Source organism: Scyliorhinus canicula, chromosome 12 (genome assembly GCF_902713615.1).
Source record: "Scyliorhinus canicula chromosome 12, sScyCan1.1, whole genome shotgun sequence".
Lineage (NCBI taxonomy): Eukaryota > Metazoa > Chordata > Chondrichthyes > Carcharhiniformes > Scyliorhinidae > Scyliorhinus > Scyliorhinus canicula.
In genome coordinates this window covers 2,977,590-2,995,094 of record NC_052157.1, presented here as the reverse complement: position 1 = coordinate 2,995,094, position 17,505 = coordinate 2,977,590, and the positions used below count along the sequence as shown (strand labels likewise).

Sequence of the window (17,505 nt, the reverse complement as noted above, 5' to 3'; positions counted from 1 at the left end):
GCCCCTTAATTGGAAAAAATAATTGGGTAATCTAAATTTATTTTAAAAAAATGATATGTATATTGACTGGATAGAGTTAACAAGTTAATGATAAGAGGGAACCATGACTTCTGGGATTCGGGGTAGAATGTGTTTAGGCATAAGAGAGATCAGTTGCGTATTTGAGAGTTCTGTAGTTAGAGACAGCATAGTTTAATTTAGTAACCTTTGAAGTTAAAACTCACCACTATTCTTAGAATTCCCCCTATACCAAAAAAGGGTCGACATTCTAAATGGTGAACAGGGATTCTCACTCCCCGACTCCGATGCAGGCTTCGGTGGGTGCTATTCAGGTCAAACTATATTTTCAAGTTATCCCCCGGTATAACCCATACCTTCACCAAAGAATTTTACCTACTTACCCCTTAGTAGCATCGATGTCCTGGGTCCTGTGTTGTTAAGTAAGTAAAGTAGGCTAATAAACACTGTTTCAGGTTAAAACTTTTAAGTTATTTTATTATTATTATTTTTTTTTTAAAGCTGTAAACACTTTCTTAACAGAAAGGTAAAAGGATCTTGCTTCTGGATCCTTCCTGTTGGTTGAAGGGACCTTCAGGCCCACCTTGACAATCAATCTTCTTTAAAATCTGGTCTCCTTGAGATGTATTCGCTGGTGAACTCGGTTGCTGTGTTCTATCCTTCCCATGTACCGAGCTGTGAGAGCTGGCTCTGGCTCTGCTGGCTGTCCCCTTTCTTCTGGTTTATATTCTCTTTCCAAGAGTTATTAAGTTTTAACGACTTTATTGTAAATGAGCTTGTTTCACTTTGATTGTTAAAAAGTATCTTTGATGTAAACATTTGAATACAACTAATTATTCATTTTGGCCATAACGTCTCCTCTCAGATCTGATTACAAAATGCTTTGGTTTCAATAGGTGTTACTTTTATTTCTGTGATTTTGAATCGTTTAATTTTCTAATTGTCCCCAGCTCATAACTTTGCCTTTGATTTTGACTTTAAATTATGTTTCTTGTAGACAGGTCATCTCCAATTTTCTTTTAATTGACTTGAGTTTGTAGAATTTTACACTTAGAATTAACACCAAATTCGACTGAGCATCTTCCATCCTTTCCAGCTGTTTACTAAGAGCGTTTATTTCAATTAAGGTGTGAACCTTTGCTTTTAGCTGTATGCTAAAATTTAACTTGGTTATGACTTGAAAGACCTGCCTGCTTTAAACATTCGTCACTTAACTCAATTGAAACTCTCATCCATGCTTTTCCAGAAACTTCCAAAGATAGTTACATCCTATGAAGGTGTGAGCCATTGTTTTAGCTAAATACCAGAATCCTGTGTGTTTGCTAAGCCTGCTTGAGAGAAAGAATCTGCATTTTATAATCCTACTCTTTGCAGCTGCTATTAACCCTTTGTGGGATCTTTCCCTGTATCCTCTCATGTTTCTCTCAGACCAGATATTGCCAGACTTCCATGTTTCAAATGACACATTTTTCTGTATTTTCAAGAACACCTTCTCTTTAGGAATACGTACAAATCTTATAATGATGGTGTTACTAAGTTAGTTTTGTTAGTTAACAAGACTTGTTCTTTGTTCAACACTACGCATCAAGCCAGCCAGGTAAAGCTAAGCAGAGAGCAACACAATGCACTGATATAAAAACTGGCCCAAAGCAGACCCGAGACAGATGGGGTCCTTCCAGGAATGTACCGGGAGCGAGATGCTGCTTCACGCAGAACTTCGGACATAGTTAAAAGAATTAATGTTCAATTTTCACCTGCTTCCTCAAGTTACTAAATACACCTTTTGATTTCTTCCTCTTTCTTTAAGCTCTTAAAGCTCCTTTATTTCACACTTTAATTTGGTGAGTTGACTGATTGGGGAAAAGTCGTTTCAGGGCATTGCCATGCCCTGGAGCAGTACGGTCGAATTTCAGTGCACTATTCAGCCACATAAATTATAATAATCTACCCTTTGCTATTTTGTGGTGAATCACAGTAGCGTAATTCACACTGTTATTACATATGATGTACTATGTCTGTGTAAGCTCGGCACATGAGCAGTTGCGCGGCTCTGCCCCTAGGGGGAGATGTACTGGGAGTGTACGGGAGTTTGTACTGGGCTCCACCCTTGGCTCTGCCCATGGCTCCTCCCACCAACTGGTTGTATAAAGCTTGGCACTCTGAGCCTGCCTGCCAGTTCATCTCGTTGCAGGCAGGCTCCGTTGTGAGATTATTAAAACCACTGTTCACTTCCAGCCATGTGTCTTGTAAATTGATGGTCACATCATGTTTTAATGTGTCTTTTCTCCCCACACAGGCTGTGACAGTGAACATTGGGGACCACACTGCAATAACCGTTGTCAATGCCAAAACAAAGCCCTGTGTAACCCCATCACCGGGGCCTGTGTCTGTGCTGACGGGTACGAGGGATGGCGATGTGAAGAATCCTGTGACCATGCACGTTATGGCAAAGAATGTCAGTATAAGTGTCAGTGCCGAAATGCAGCAACTTGTGATCATGAGACTGGGGAATGCCATTGTTCATCAGGTTACACTGGTGCTTTGTAAGTATATGTTCACTAGAGTTCTCAATTACACAGGAAATAGGGACAGGGGTCAGCCAGACGGCCCACCCAGGTAGTTCTGCCATTCAATACGAACATGGTTAAGCTTGGTCTTCAACGCCATTTTTCTCACCCGCACCCCATGTCCCATAATTCCCTGAGAGAGCCACAATCTGTCTATCCCAAATTTAAATGTATTTAATGATGGAGCATTCGGGACCCTTTGAGTGAAGTAATGTCCCCAGATCTCAGTCCTAAATGATCGTCCCCTCATCGGGGGTCTGCGTCCCCCTGTTTAGACTGACCTCATTAACACTACACCCCTGTATGCTTCATCCGATGCCGGTGTCTATGTATTTACATTGTGTACCTTGTGTTGCCCTATTATGTATTTTCTTTTTATTTTATTTTCTTTTCATGTACTTAATGATCTGTTGAGCTGCTCACAGAAAAATACTTTTCATTGTACCTCGGTACACGTGACAATAAACAAATCCAATCCAAGACTCCCGACCTGGGGAAACAATGTCCCAGTATCCAACCTATCAACTCCTTCAGAATTCTGTAGGTTTCGATGACATCGCCTCATAATCCAGAATACATAAGGCCAATTCACTCCGCTTCTTATTATAGGACAACTCCATATGATGGACCAATTTAGTGACCTTCACTGAACCCCCTCCAATGGGAGTATATACTTTCTTCAATGTGAAGACCAAAACTGCACACAGTGGGTGGGGGAATCTTCCGGTCCCCAGTGAAGTCCATAGGGTTTCCTGCTGGGTTCACCCCAGAAGATCCTACCAGGGTGAATGGCCAGAAGATTCCATGCTGCATTCCAGATCTGGTCTCATCAAAACCCTGTGCACCCGTGGCAATTATATTTGGGAATTAAAAAAAAAAAATTTACATTTTAATTAGGGGGCAATTTAGCGTGGCCAATCCACCTACCCTGCACATCTTTGGGTTGTGGGGATGAGACCCACGCAAACATGGGGAAAATGTGCAAACTCCACACGGACAGTGACCCAGAGCCGGGATCGAACCCGGGTCCTCAGCGGCGTGAGGCAGCAGTGCTAACCACTGCGCCACTGTGCATTTTGGGATTATGTTTTGAATCTATATAGATATTTAAATAAAAAATTGATTTATTCATCACTTTCCCAGGGTAGTATAGAGTTTAAGAAACTATATAGTGAAGGAAGACTCACACGTACAATGTGTTGTGTTATGCTGCTTTGGTTAACACAGGCTGCTTCCTTGATGTAGTCTCTACGAAAGGATGCTCCAGACTATGAAATGAGTTCAACACGTTTATTGAACTATTAACACAGTTCTTAAATGAGTTTGACACTCTGCTAATCTAACTGTAGTAACTCAGTCTAACTGTACCAGCTTGCTCTAAGCCATGTGCTGGGGTGTGATGCTGCTGATCAACCCTGTCTAACTCTCTAGATATCTGCCTGAGGAAACAGGCAGAGCCTGTGTGCCCTGTCCTTTTATATGGGTCGTGTAGTGCCCCCTTGTGGTAATGCCACCTCTGGGTGTCCTGATTACCCATTGGTTGTGTCCTGTTCTAATGACCCATTGGCTGCATGTCTGCATGTCATGACATCTCTGGTGCTCCCTCTGGTGGTGACTTAGTTGTAGTGTATTTACATTAACCCCTTGTGGATATCCGGTGATGCGTATCACTACAGAATGTTCTATATAAGCTTTACCGTTCATTGTGATGCTCCCGCACACGTTATCACTCTCTTTATTCCCGAATTGTCACCTCACCCATTTCCATGGCAAATGTTTATCAGTTTCAAGTGAGTTTTCCTGCATCCAGGTACATTGAACTGAATCTTAACTCCATCAACAATGGGGTTGGAATCAGGTTAAAGTTAAAACTTTAAAAAGTCAGACCTGACCCCAACCACGTCCAAATTTAACACAAATGGGACAAAGGAGCTGACAGGTTGGCAGCTTATATTTTTTAAATATAAATTTAGAGTACCCAATTATTTTTTCTCAAATTAAGGGGCAATTTAACGTGGCCAATCCACCTACCCTGCACATCTTTGGGTTGTGGGGGTGAAACCCACGCAGACACGGGGAGAATGTGCAAACTCCACACAGACAGTGACCCAGGGCCGGGATTCGAACCTGGGACCTCGGTGCCGTAGGCAGCAGTGCTAACCACTGCGCCACCGTCCTGCCCTAAACAGGTTGGCAATTTAAATGAAGTCTCGGACAAGAGCCTCAGATTTAACCTTCAGGAGATTGGGAGCCGCCCCCCCCCCCCATCTCCACTGCACTCACCCCAATCCCCCCAAACCACAATAATGATCGGCTCCTGTTCACCCCCTGCTGCAGTCTCCTCACTCTGAAGTGCCTGACTTGAAGCCAAGCTTGTCAATCAGGTTTAGGTCAGTTGGCTAGAGAGCTGGTTTGTGATGCAGAGCGAGGCCAACAGCGCGGGTTCAATTCCCGTACCGGCTGTGGTTATTCATCAAGGCCCCACCCAGGGCTGGCTCAAGGCACCGGCAACTCGGGCAGTCGACCGGGGCGCCATGTGCTAGTGGGCGCCAGTTCCTCGGGTCCCGCGCATGCGCAGTTGGGCAGGTGCCAACCAGCGCATGCGCGGTGGCCTCCCTCCCCCAGGGCGCCCCCCCCCCCTCGGTCCGCCCCCCCCTGCTCAGTCCGCTCCCCCCGCCCCCCCCCCTCGGTCCGCCCCCCCCCCCGCTCGGTCCGCTCCCCCCGCCCCCCCCTCGGGTCCGCCCCCCCGCCCCCCCCCCTCGCCCCCCCCCCCCCCCAAGGGCGCCGAAGTTCAGCTTGCCCGGGGCGCCAGCAACCCTAGGGCCGGCGCTGGCCCCACCTTCTCATCCTTGCCCCCTGTCTGAGGTGTGGTGACCCTCAGGTTAAACCACCACCAGTCAGCTCCCCCTCAAAGGGGAAAGCAGCCCATGGTCATCTGGGACTATGGTGACTTTGATTTATAAATATTTCATGCCTTCTCTTACTTGGTTGTGTTTCTCATTTATGTATTGCCACACCATTCACTATTACCAGGCTGAGAGTGACACTATTACTGTCGCCAGCTGCTAATTGACATGAAGGGATGGAAGAGAAGTATCGAGAGCTGACATGATCTCTCTGTGATCCTTCTTCCCCCACAACTATGGGGCAACTCTCTTTCCTTGTTTGCCTGGTTGAAACGGCAAACCCACTTTGTGGTGCGATGTCAGTGTAGCAATCCACCACATCTCAAGATATCCTCGTATTAAGGGTGGAACTCCTGCACTGACTGTAGTGCGACCTCCCCTGGGAAATGGGGAAAACATTCTTTACAATCGATGACTAGTCACTGCAGAATGTGTAGCAACTTCTCCCACTTATTGGTAACGCTGGAGGAACTCACCCAGAGAATCTCTTGCTTGTTTAACAAAAAGCATAATGCATGATTCTGAGGAACCCAAGTCCCAGTAGATTGCAGATGTTCGCAAGTATTATATCTGAATGTATTGTTACTCATTAGAAACCAGCTTTCAGACATTCCTTCATGTTTGTGACTGGATGTCACTTGCCACAGGTCTCAGACTGCAAGCGGCAAAATAACACAATCACCCACTGACTACAAATGTCAAATAAGTATCATTTGCCCAGCAACATAAACTAGTGTCTGAACACAATTTGTAAACAAAGCTATCACTATAGGGCGGGATTCTCCCGGGGGGTCCCGGCGTAGGGGAGTGGCGCCAACCACTCCGGGGTCGGGCCTCCCCAAAGGTGGGGAATTCTCCCCCACTTTGGGGGCTAGCCCCGTGGCAGAGCGGTTGGCACCAGAAGACTGGCGCAAAAAACCGGCGTCCCCGGCAGCGGGGCTGGCCGAAAGGCTTTCGCTGGTTGGCGCATGCACCGGCAGTGACGACAGCGGCATGCGCAATGTGGGGTTCTCTTCCGCTTCCGCCATGGCGGAGGCCGTGGCGGCCGCGGAAGGAGAAAGAGTGCACCCAGGGCACTGGCCCGGAGTCTGAGCGGGGGGCCTCCGATCGTGGGCCTGGCACCGTGGGGGCACCCCCCGGGGTTCGATCGCCCCCCCAGGACCCCGGGGACCTGCTCGCGCCGCTGATCCCGCCGTTCCAGAGGTGGTTCAAACCTCGGCGGCGGGAGAGGCCTCCCAGCGGCGGGACTTCGGCCCATCCGGGCCGGAGAATCACCGCAGGGGCCTCTCCGATCGGAGTGGCAAGATTCCCGCCGCCGCCACTTCCCGGGTGGCGGAGAATCTCTGCCACGGCGGGGCCCGGATGTTCGGCGGCCCCAGGCGATTCTCCGACCCTGCTGGGGGTCGGAGAATTTAGCCCTATATTGTCTGCATGCAGACCGTTGAAATATTTTTGCTGTATAATTAAACTGGTTAAATCCTCTCTTCCATTGTCACTCGTCACTGTAGAGGATCAAAGTTAGTTTTGAGCCAGTAATCAAGTGCTAAAATAGATGCACAAACCTATAGGGGGGGGGCTCACCAGTAAGCTTACATTAACACTGCAATGAAATTACTGCAAAAAGCCCCTAGTCGCCACATTCTGGCGCCTGTTCGGGTACACAGAGGGAGAATTCAGAATGTCCAATTCATCTAACAGCTCGTTTTTCGGGACTTGTGGGAGGAAACCGGAGCACCCGGAGGAAACCCACGCAGACACGGGGAGAACGTGCAGACTCCGCACAGTCAGTGACCCAAGCCGGGAATCGAACCTGGGATCCTGGTGCTGTGAAGCAACTGTGCTACCGTGCTGCCCATATAAAGTTGCTCTCAACGAGCGTTAGGGGACCAACACCTGTTCTGCAATCCCATCAAAATCTGGCCGAATGTGTGTTGCGCATATCTGTTGTAATGGCATGTGGTAATGTCACTGGATGGGTGATCCAGAGGCCCGGTCACTGCTCTGGAGACACTTTAGGGACGCTCTGGGGGTCATGGTTCAAATCCCATCATGGCAGCTGGTGGAATTTGAATTCAATTAATTAATAAATCAGTAATGGTGATTCTGAAATATCAATTGTTGTAAAAACCCATCTGGTTCACTGATGTCCTTCAGCAATCTGTTGCCCTTACCCGACCTGGCCTACATGTGACTTCAGACCCACAGCAATGTGGTTGATTCTTAAATGTTCTCTGAACTGGGCCAGCAAACCACTTGGTTCAAGGGCAATTAGGGATGGAGAACAAACGCTGGCCTTATCATGAAAGAATAAAGGGGGTAAAATGCCCTTTTCATTCAGAGACCACCACCAAAGATTAACTACAATGAGGATCAGTTCCCCTCCCTTCCTCAGTCCTCTTTATTGTCACAAGTGGGCTTACATTAACACTGAAATGAAGTTACTGAGAAAAGCCCCTAGTCGCCACATTCCGACGCCTGTTCGGGTACACCGAGGGAGAATTCAGAATGTCCAATTCATCTAACAGCTCGTTTTTCGGGACTTGTGGGAGGAAACCGGAGCACCCGGAGGAAACCCACGCAGACACGGGGAGAACGTGCAGACTCCGCACAGTCAGTGACCCAAGCCGGGAATCGAACCTGGGATCCTGGTGCTGTGAAGCAACTGTGCTACTGTGCTGCCCATATAAAGTTGCTCTCAACGAGCGTTAGGGGACCAACACCTGTTCTGCAATCCCATCAAAATCTGATTAACTACAATGAGGATCAGTTCCCCTCCCTTCCTCAGTCCTCTTTCTCCCTGGCTATACCTGGGCCCACCATCCGTGTCAAATCTGTACCAAAGTGGTGTCCTTAAAACCAACAAATATCCAGATATCCAACCCAGCATGTACGTACACTAAACATTTCCAAAATCAGATACAGAATGACTGTGGGCTGCTTCTGGTCCAATTTGAATTATTTTAAGGGGGAATTTAGCGTGGCCAATCCACCCACCCTGCACATCTTTGGGCGATACGGGGAGAATATGCCAACTCCACACGGACAGTGACCTAGGGCTGGGATCGAACCCGGCTCCTCAGCGCCGTGAAATGAAATGAAAATCGCTTATTGTCACAAGTAGGCTTCAATGAAGTTACTGTGAAAAGCCCCTAGTCGCTACATTCCGGCGCCTGTCCGGGGAGGCTGGTACGGGAATTGAACCGTGCTGCTGGCCTGCCTTGGTCTGCTTTAAAAGCCAGCGATTTAGCCCAGCGTGCTAACCACACCGCAACCATGCCGCCCCACCGATCTGAATAATAACACTGTGCTCAGTTTCGCACTCTTCAATCTTTTTTTTTCTTCCCTTTTTTTTTATAAATTTAGATTACCCAATTATTTTTTCCCATTAAGGGGCAATTTAGCGTGGCCAATCCACCTACTCTGCACATCTTTGGGTTGTGGGGGCGAAACCCACGCAGACACGGGGAGAATGTGCGAACTCCACACGGACAGTGACCCAGAGCCGGGATCGAACCTGGGATCTCAGCGCCATGAGGCAGCAGTGCTAACCACTGCGCCCCGTGCTGCCCTCCACACTTCAATCTTTAGGTATTAAATTACCAAAGGCTATTAAACAAAAAGGAAGAATCTCTGATACTGAACATTTACACAATGCATTAAAATATGGCCCAAAGGCTTTCTCTTGTCTATGTTTCTCATGTATTCTGTCCTTAACAATAAAATAAAACATCTTACACTACTGAAACTGAGTTCTGAAGCTGATTCAATCAATAGAATGACAGCAGCATAAAACACTAAAGGCAAGATAATGAATAATCCAACAATATTAAAAATGGTAAAAATACCTTCAAATGTTTCATAATGCATAGTTTGAACATGTTTTTTTTCCATTCTTTTTCATTATCTTTCTCTCTTTCTTCCTTGCTCTTTCTCTTTCTCCCCTTCTTCCTTCCTTACTCTCTCTCTCTCTCTCTCCATCCTTCTCGCTCTAACCCAGCTGCAAGCACAAGGTGACCTGCTGTTGAAATATTACGGCAGAGAAGGAATTCTTATTACGAAATGTACACTTGATTCAATGACCATTAATTATCGGATTCAATAACTCCAGCTTCATCCAACTGAGTTTTTCACCTTGCTCGGTATATTTAGATTGGGATGCTAGCCTATTTGATGAAGCTTTATATAGTTTCAGTGCAATACTGTGATAACCGACAATATCGCCTACTCTTGCTCCTCAGTTGTGAAGAACGCTGCCCAGCTGGAAGGCACGGAGCCCAGTGTGAGTTATGGTGTCCATGTCAGAATGATGGTAAATGCCACCACATCACCGGGGAGTGTGCTTGTCCAGCTGGCTGGATGGTATGTAAAAAAACAAATGGTTCCTTCATATACTTTGTTGTAATCACCTGAAGGTTCTGAGAAAAGCCCGTTGACCTGAAACATTGGCCACGATTTTCCCACCCGCGTTGCGCCTGATGCCAATCCCGTTACCTCGGGTTGGTAGAGGGAGAAGCCAAAAACGGGTTTTGTGCTGGGCGGCGAGCCACGCGCAGTGCACCCGACCCACTGTGCCCGACACGATCCGGATCGCGCCCTCGCTGGGCACGATGCACATCAGCATATTTAAATGAGTCATTAAACTAATTTAAAACACTCAGCCCGTTGGAGTCCACAGTCTCCCGGCTCCCGGTATTCACCAATCCCACCGGCCAGACCTCACGCTGGCACACATTAATATTGGGCACAATTTTACCACTCCATTGTGCCCGGCACTGATCCTGTTGTGCCGCGTGCATGGTGGGGGATGCCCAAATTGGGGGACAAAACCGACACACAAGTCCCCTGACCCATGGCGCCCGACACAATCTCGTAATGATACGGCTCATTTAAATATGCACGGCCTATTTGTGGCCACATTGTCCTGGCGCCCAGGAGATACGGCTGCCCCGGTGAGGCCCCACCAGGCCCCGGTTAGGTCTGGTCCCCACAAGCGTAGACCAGACGTAATGGCCACTCGCGCGTCTCGGAGGCAATTACAGCCCCCCGGTTGGTTGGGGGTTCCCTGGCATTCCCCCTGCACCTTGGCACCCTGGGTGCCCGGGGCATTGCGTTGGGACGCGCCCCAAGAGGGGCCATGCCCATGAAAAGGGAGGTATGAAGGTTGGGGAATGAGGACAGCACGGTGGCGCAGTGGTTAGCACTGGGACTGCGGCGCTGAGGACCCGGGTTCGAATCCCGGCCCTGGGTCACTGTCCGTGTGGAGTTTGCACGTTCTCCCCGTGTCTGCGTGGGTTTCACCCCCACAACCCAAAGATATGCAGGTTAGGTGGCTTGGCCACACTAAATTGCTCCTTAATTTAAAAAAAATAATTGGGTAATCTAAATTTTAAAAAAATGAAGGTTGGGAAATGAAAGGGTGGGGGGCCTGAAAGGGGTATGTGGGGGGGGGGGGGGGGATGAAGCCAACAGGGATGGTTGGGAGTGGGGCCAGGTCATCCTACCCTAGGTGATGGGGTGGGGGGGGGGGAGAGTAGGGAATCACTTGGACATTTAGTGATTGGGGGTGGGTGGTTGCCCCTCCGGGGCTGAGGATCGGGGTGTTGTCCATGTCTTCGTGGGGGTCCTGATGTCAATGGGTGGGGGACCCACAACCTAACTTTGAGATCTGAACACCTTTCAAACAGAGTTCCCCGATCTCTGAGGAGCCGGTCCCACTGAGTTCCCCACTGCAGAAAAAAATGTCAAAGTGTGGGAATTTTCAGTGTGAGAACGGGATTTTCCCAAAAGGGAACAAAGTGCGTTTAGCCGCGAGTTTCCCGGCACTCACAGCACTAAGACATGTGGCTATTCAACACCACTCACGTTGGATAAAGGACCTGAAAGGGGAATACAGCCAAGGTCACACTTAGCCCCGGTCTTTACAATCGGCAGCTCTGCTCGCCGTTTCTAACGGCACTTAGTGCCGAAAATAAACCCCCATTACCGGCTGTCTCGCCGTCTGATTCACCAGACCCGTACCTCGGCGTCTCGCCGCTAACGCTTCCTCGCCACTCATGCCAGTCAGCACACAAGCACGGCAGCGCGCAGACCTGCTCCTCGCTTTGGGGATGCCAACCTGGCCACGTTTCTCAACACCATCGATGGGAGACAAGCAATCCTGTTCCCTCGAGGGTGTCAGAGGACCAGCAACAGGGTCAGCACTGGCATCTGGGTGGGCAGCAGCAGAGAATGTCAATGGGGATCAGCATGACCATGGTCAGCACTGGCATCTGGGTGGGCAGCAGCAGAGAATGTCAATGGGGATCAGCATGACCATGGCAGACCAACGACCTCCACAGAACTACAAGGGTAATTTGGCACTTCTTCTCCCCCCCCCACCGCCACCCAAGAGAACACCTTGAAGGAGAGTTTAAGGGTCACAAGTAGGCAACCGCAAGTGGAGAACCTGGAGGACAATGTCAGTGGCTGGAGTGGTGGTGCCCATGGCCGTGAGGACCATGTCTGAGGGCCTCGACATCATGTCCCAGTCGATGAGGGACGTGTCCCAGTCACTGAGGACCACTGCTGAGGGCGTGACACCATGGTGGAGACAATGAGGAGCTACCAGAACTGGCAGAGCCAGGTGACTCAGAGGCTTTTGGAGCTCACTCCAGCTGCCCCGACTGTGGAGACCCCCCAGAACCCTAAGGCACCATCAGGGAGGAGGAAGCACTGGAGGCCAACCTGTGAACTGCCACTAAGCAGATGACAGCAGTTTCCAGTTCTTCTGAATTCCCCCCTCCTAACACCGGCACACCTTTGGGCCGCGTAGAACAGGGTGACACGGTACTCCCGGCAAACCAGTAAGTCAGCTGGGGCCTCCAGCTTCAGGCTCTACAGAGGACATCCGCCAAGGGCATCAAAAGCCATAGAACGGGGAAAGTAGGAGGCTGCCTCCACATCTGATATGGGGAGGAGGGGGGAGGGGGAAGGGGGAACAGATGGAAATGGGGGGAGGGGGTATTGGAGGGAAGGGGAGGAGAGCAATGGGGTGAGGAGGATGGGGAACAGAGGGAAATGGGGAGAGGGGGTATTGGGGGGAGGTGAAGGAGGGAAATAGGGGAGGGGAGATTGGAGGGGGAAGGTGGGATTGAGGGGAGGGGGGTAATGGGGGTGAGCTGACGGACACAGCCTGGCCCAAGAGAATCTGGTGAGCATGCGGACCTCCCTGGTCCCAGGTGACGTGGTGCCCACCAGATGGGGTGGGGGGGGGGGGGGGGCAGGGGACACAGAAGGGGCCCGTCTCGTCACCAGGTGATCCTGCAAGACACACGACAAGACACAAGGTTGGATCGCAGGTCGGGGTGGTGGGTTGGGATGGTGTCGGGGTGGCAAGGTTGTGTTGGGAGGGTGGGTGGTGGAGTGGTGTGGGGGTGGTGGGATGGTGGTGTGGGGGTGGTGGGATGGTGGTGGGGGGGCGGGGGGTGGGATGGTGGTGGTGGGGGGGACGGGATGGTGGTGGGGGGGGGGGTGGTAAGGACACCACAACTCAGCGGGGACTCACTTGGTTGCTCAATGCCGACCTCCGTCTCTGCAACTACCCTGTCTTCGGGCCCACTGCCCGTGGTGGTAGAAGTTATCACCGGTTCAGTCCCGGCGTCAGCACTTAGCCTCCGAAAGGGAGTATCCAGCCCATAACCTTTGCTGACTAACAGACTTAACCGGAAAGCTGCAGCGTCTTAATCTCTGAAGCAGATTTTGATCCTGACCATCCTCATTATTCCGTGCCAGTATTTTACAACAGGACAAAAATCATTGTTAAGGTCTGGAAGAAATTTATGAAAATGATGATATTACTCATTGTTTTACACAAGACAACTTTTCGCAATGCGTCATAACAGATCAATTTGAAAATTGCATTAGGAATTATCTCTGCATGTGGCTGGGTTGAATACGTTTGGCATTCGGATGGTTAAAAATAAAATAGATCAGTTTAATGTACAAATTAATCCATTGAGGAGGCGATACAATGAAATGACTTCAACCCCAGGCTCCGAACTAGTCAAGGTGGCTTGGTGGGCAATTGTGCCCATTCATTTGATCGACTGTTGCACCAGGAAAGCTCTCGCCCCCTCAAAGGTATTAAAATGTTCTCCATTTATACACCGAGCAGTTGAAAATTCTGGAAGGATAAACATCATGGAGATTTGATTTTCCCTTGTTACAGGGACAAGTGTGTGCACAGCCATGTCCGTTTGGAAAGTTTGGGATTAACTGTTCGCAGGATTGCCCCTGTCATAACGGAGGGCACTGTGATCATGTGACAGGCAAATGCCATTGCATCGCTGGATATGCAGGTGACAGGTGAGAAATAAATCGAATTTAGCACAATGTTTTGAATATTTTGCATCAGGGATTAGGGCAATAAAAAATAGAAAATGTGGCCTACGTCTTTGAAATATTTGCGGAATGAGGAACCTCGCGGCCTGCTGGACACACCCGGCAATAATAAAGAGCTGCTGACACTGACTGTGGGTAGAAATCGATATAGAGCCAGAGAATTCGGACAGTGCAGCAGGCCATTCGGTCCATCAGGTCTGCACCAGCCCCCTAAAACAGCACCCCACCAAGGGCCGCTCCACGTGATCTAACCTATACATTCCTGGACACTAAGGGGCAATTTAGCACGGCCAATCCACCCAACCTGCACATCTTTGGACTGTGGGAGGAAACCGGAGCAGCCGGAGGAAACCCACGCAGACACGGGGAGAACGTGCAGACTCCGCACAGACAGTGACCCAAGGCCGGAATTGAACTCTGGCATTCCATATTAACCCCGATTTAATCACCCATGATTATTATCGTACCTTTCTGACAAACGTCCAATATTTCCTGATTTATACTGTGCCCCACCCGTGCATCTACTGTTTGGGGATCTAGAGATTACTACCACCAGGAGCTATTTCTTATTTCTACCCAGACTGATTCTACATCTTGATCTCCAGTGCTTAGATAATTTCTCACTACAGCACTGATCCCTCCCTTTACCAGCAAAGCTACACCACCTCCTTTACCTTTCTGCCGATCCTTCTGAAATACTGAGTACTCAACTCCCAGACCTGGTCTCCTTGTAACCGTGCCTCAGTAATTTCCACCAAATTATATGTTCACATATCTATTTGCGCGATTAACTCAGTAATTTTGTTCCGAATGCTTTGTACACTCAGACACAAAGGGCTGGATTCCCCGCAGCCCTGCGCCAAAATTGCGTTCGGAGCGGGGGCGGAGATACAATTTCACGGCAAAATCGGGCCGGGCACCGGTCCGGCGATTCTCCGGGACCCGAGAATCAGCGTGATCCCATTGACAGAGACCCGCCCAGCGATCCTCCGCTCCCGCCCGGCCGTGTTCCCGACGGCGTGGAAGTAACCACCTATTGCCGGTCGGGATGCTGGCCTGGCGGCTGCGGACTCAGTCCACGGCCACCCTGGTGGGGGGGGCGGGAGGATCGGACACCGAGGGGGGGGGGGGGCCTTATAGGCGGCCGGGGTTAAGATCCGAGCAGTCAGATCCCCAGGCGCATGGCCGATCGGGGCGTCTAATTTTTCTGCCTGCCTCCGCAGTCCAAGTCCACCACGGCGCTCGGTGCGGCCGCTGGAGACCAGCGCCATGCGCAGACTCAAAACCAGCAGCTAAAGCTGTGGGAATTACTCCGGGTCCCTGCTCGCCCCCTGCAGGGCACTGAATTAGCTGTACTTTTTTGCAGGAATCTCTAGAGTAAAACCCCAGCATTTTTACACAGATGTGGGGACATAGTCCCATTTTGGGAGAATCGCATCCTTTATGTTTCTTCTATTATCAAATTTCCCCATTCTTGTCTGATTCCTTGGTACAAATGGTACTTTCACATCTTCTGTCCCTTCCTTTTATTTTCAGGTAACAATCCACATCATCATTAATCCCCCCCCCCCCATCTCACTATTTAATTTAAAGCCCTATCTGATTTGGTTTAGCTGGTTTAGCTCACAAGGCTAAATCGCTGGCTTTTAAAGCAGACCAAGGCAGGCCAGCAGCACGGTTCAATTCCCGTACCAGCCTCCCCGAACAGGCGCCGGAATGTGGGGACTAGGGGCTTTTCACAGTAACTTCATTGAAGCCTACTCGTGACAATAAGCGATTTTCATTTGTCAGGACTCTGGTCCCAGCATGATTCGGGTGAAGACCATCCCATCAGAATAGATCCCTCCTTTCCCAGTACTGATGGAAGTAGCTGTGAGTTTCCTGTCAGAACAGGGATGTTAATCAAGATGCCCAAAAGGAGGAAGGTGTGGTCCCCTGTGAGGATCTGGCCACAAGGTTAGCCAAGCCCCACCTTAGGCTTGCCCCACTTCCAATAACAAGACCCCTCTCCCCCTACTCTCTCTTCATAGTAATAGCAATCTTTATTGTCACAAGTAGGACTTACATTAACACTGCAATGAAGTTACTGTGAAAAGCCCCTAGTCGCCAAATTCCGGCACCTGTTCGGGTACACTGAGGGAGAATTCAGAATGTCCAATTCACCTAACAGCACAACTTTGGACTGTGGGAGGAAACCGGAGCACCCGGAGGAAACCCACACAGACACGGGGAGAACGTGCAGACCCCGCACAGACAGTGACCCAAGCCGGGAATCGAACATGGGACCCTGGCGCTGTGAAGCAACAGTGCTAACCAGTGCTACCGTGCTGCCCAATTTTTGCTCTTCCCTTTGCTCTCCCCTTCACCTCCCCCCCTCCCATATATCTATTACAGATACATCCTGTTATTTTTCCATTACCATTGAAAGACTGCCACATAATACAGAACATCTCGGAATATTTTCCTCATGCAGGATCCTACAATTCGTTGTTTCGTGTGTAATAAGCTTGTGCGGGGAAATGTAATCTCCCAGCTGTTGGGAGTCTGAGGAAGAGGGACGTGGATTTGGGGAGAAAGCAGCGTCCACACTCTCTGCAAGTGAATTATAATCCAGTTGGGAGTGAGTGTAGATCTCTGAGATTCTGGCACGACAGCATGCTTTCAGTTAAATCTCACCCATTTTAAGGGTGGCTGAAGCTTTAGGATTCTGAGATTTTTTATTTTTTTTAATAAATTTAGAGTACCCAATTAATTTTTTCTAATTAAGGGGCAATTTAGCGTGTTCAATCCACCTACCTTGCACATCTTTGGTTTGTGGGGGCGAAACCCACGCAAACACGGGGAGAATGTGCAAACTCCACACGGACAGTGACCCAGGGCCGGGATTCAAACCTGGGACCTCAGCGCCGTGAGACTGCAGTGCTAACCACTGCGCCACAGTGCTGCCCAGGATTCTGAGATAAGAGTTCATTTGAACTCCTGACAATATCCAGGAATTGCAAAGTTTGAAGGGCTCGGCCAATATATTCAGCAGGAATGGTAAGAAAATTGTAATTATATCTGACAGTCATTATTCACGATCTTGGGCGGCATGGTGGCGCAGTGGTTAGCATTGCTGCCTCACGGCGCTGAGGTCCCAGGTTCAATCCCGGCTCTGGGTCACTGTCTGTGTGGAGTTTGCACATTCTCCCCGTGCCTGCGTGGGTTTCACCCCCACAACCCAAAGATGTGCAGGGTAGATGGATTGGCCACGCTAAAGTGCCCCCTAATTGGAAAAAGAATTGGGTACACTAAATTTATATTTTAAAAAGTTATTCGCGATCCTGTGCACTCAATAATTTATTTGGATTATTTTTACTCACGCACACCATCTGCTATTTAATATTTCTATAAATTACCCTCATTAATTTTGTTAACACCAACAGAATTAACCCAGCAAGCCTAATAATTATAGACTGTGTTAACATTCCGTATCAGCAGTATTACCACACTCAGTCACTGAAAGACCCGACCAGTGCAATCTGAACACATTATATACTTCTAATTGAATTGAATTATATCTAACCTCTAACACCATTTACAGGTGCAATAGATTTATAGCTGTGTGGGAGAAAATGTTTAAATCAGTAACAAAA

The 17,505-nt window shown here is 49.2% G+C and overlaps 1 protein-coding gene across 6 annotated transcripts in view; it reads left to right on the top strand.

The window, feature by feature from the left end:
* megf11 (multiple EGF-like-domains 11) overlaps positions 1-17,505 on the top strand; it is a 514,753-nt gene that overhangs the window by 323,817 nt on the left and 173,431 nt on the right. For all 6 annotated transcript variants that reach the window (XM_038813978.1, XM_038813980.1, XM_038813977.1 and 3 more), the window contains exons 7-9: positions 2,315-2,561; positions 9,730-9,850; positions 13,698-13,834. In XM_038813978.1, coding sequence (XP_038669906.1) covers positions 2,315-2,561; positions 9,730-9,850; positions 13,698-13,834 — 505 coding nt within the window. The remainder of the gene's footprint in view (positions 1-2,314; positions 2,562-9,729; positions 9,851-13,697; positions 13,835-17,505) is intronic.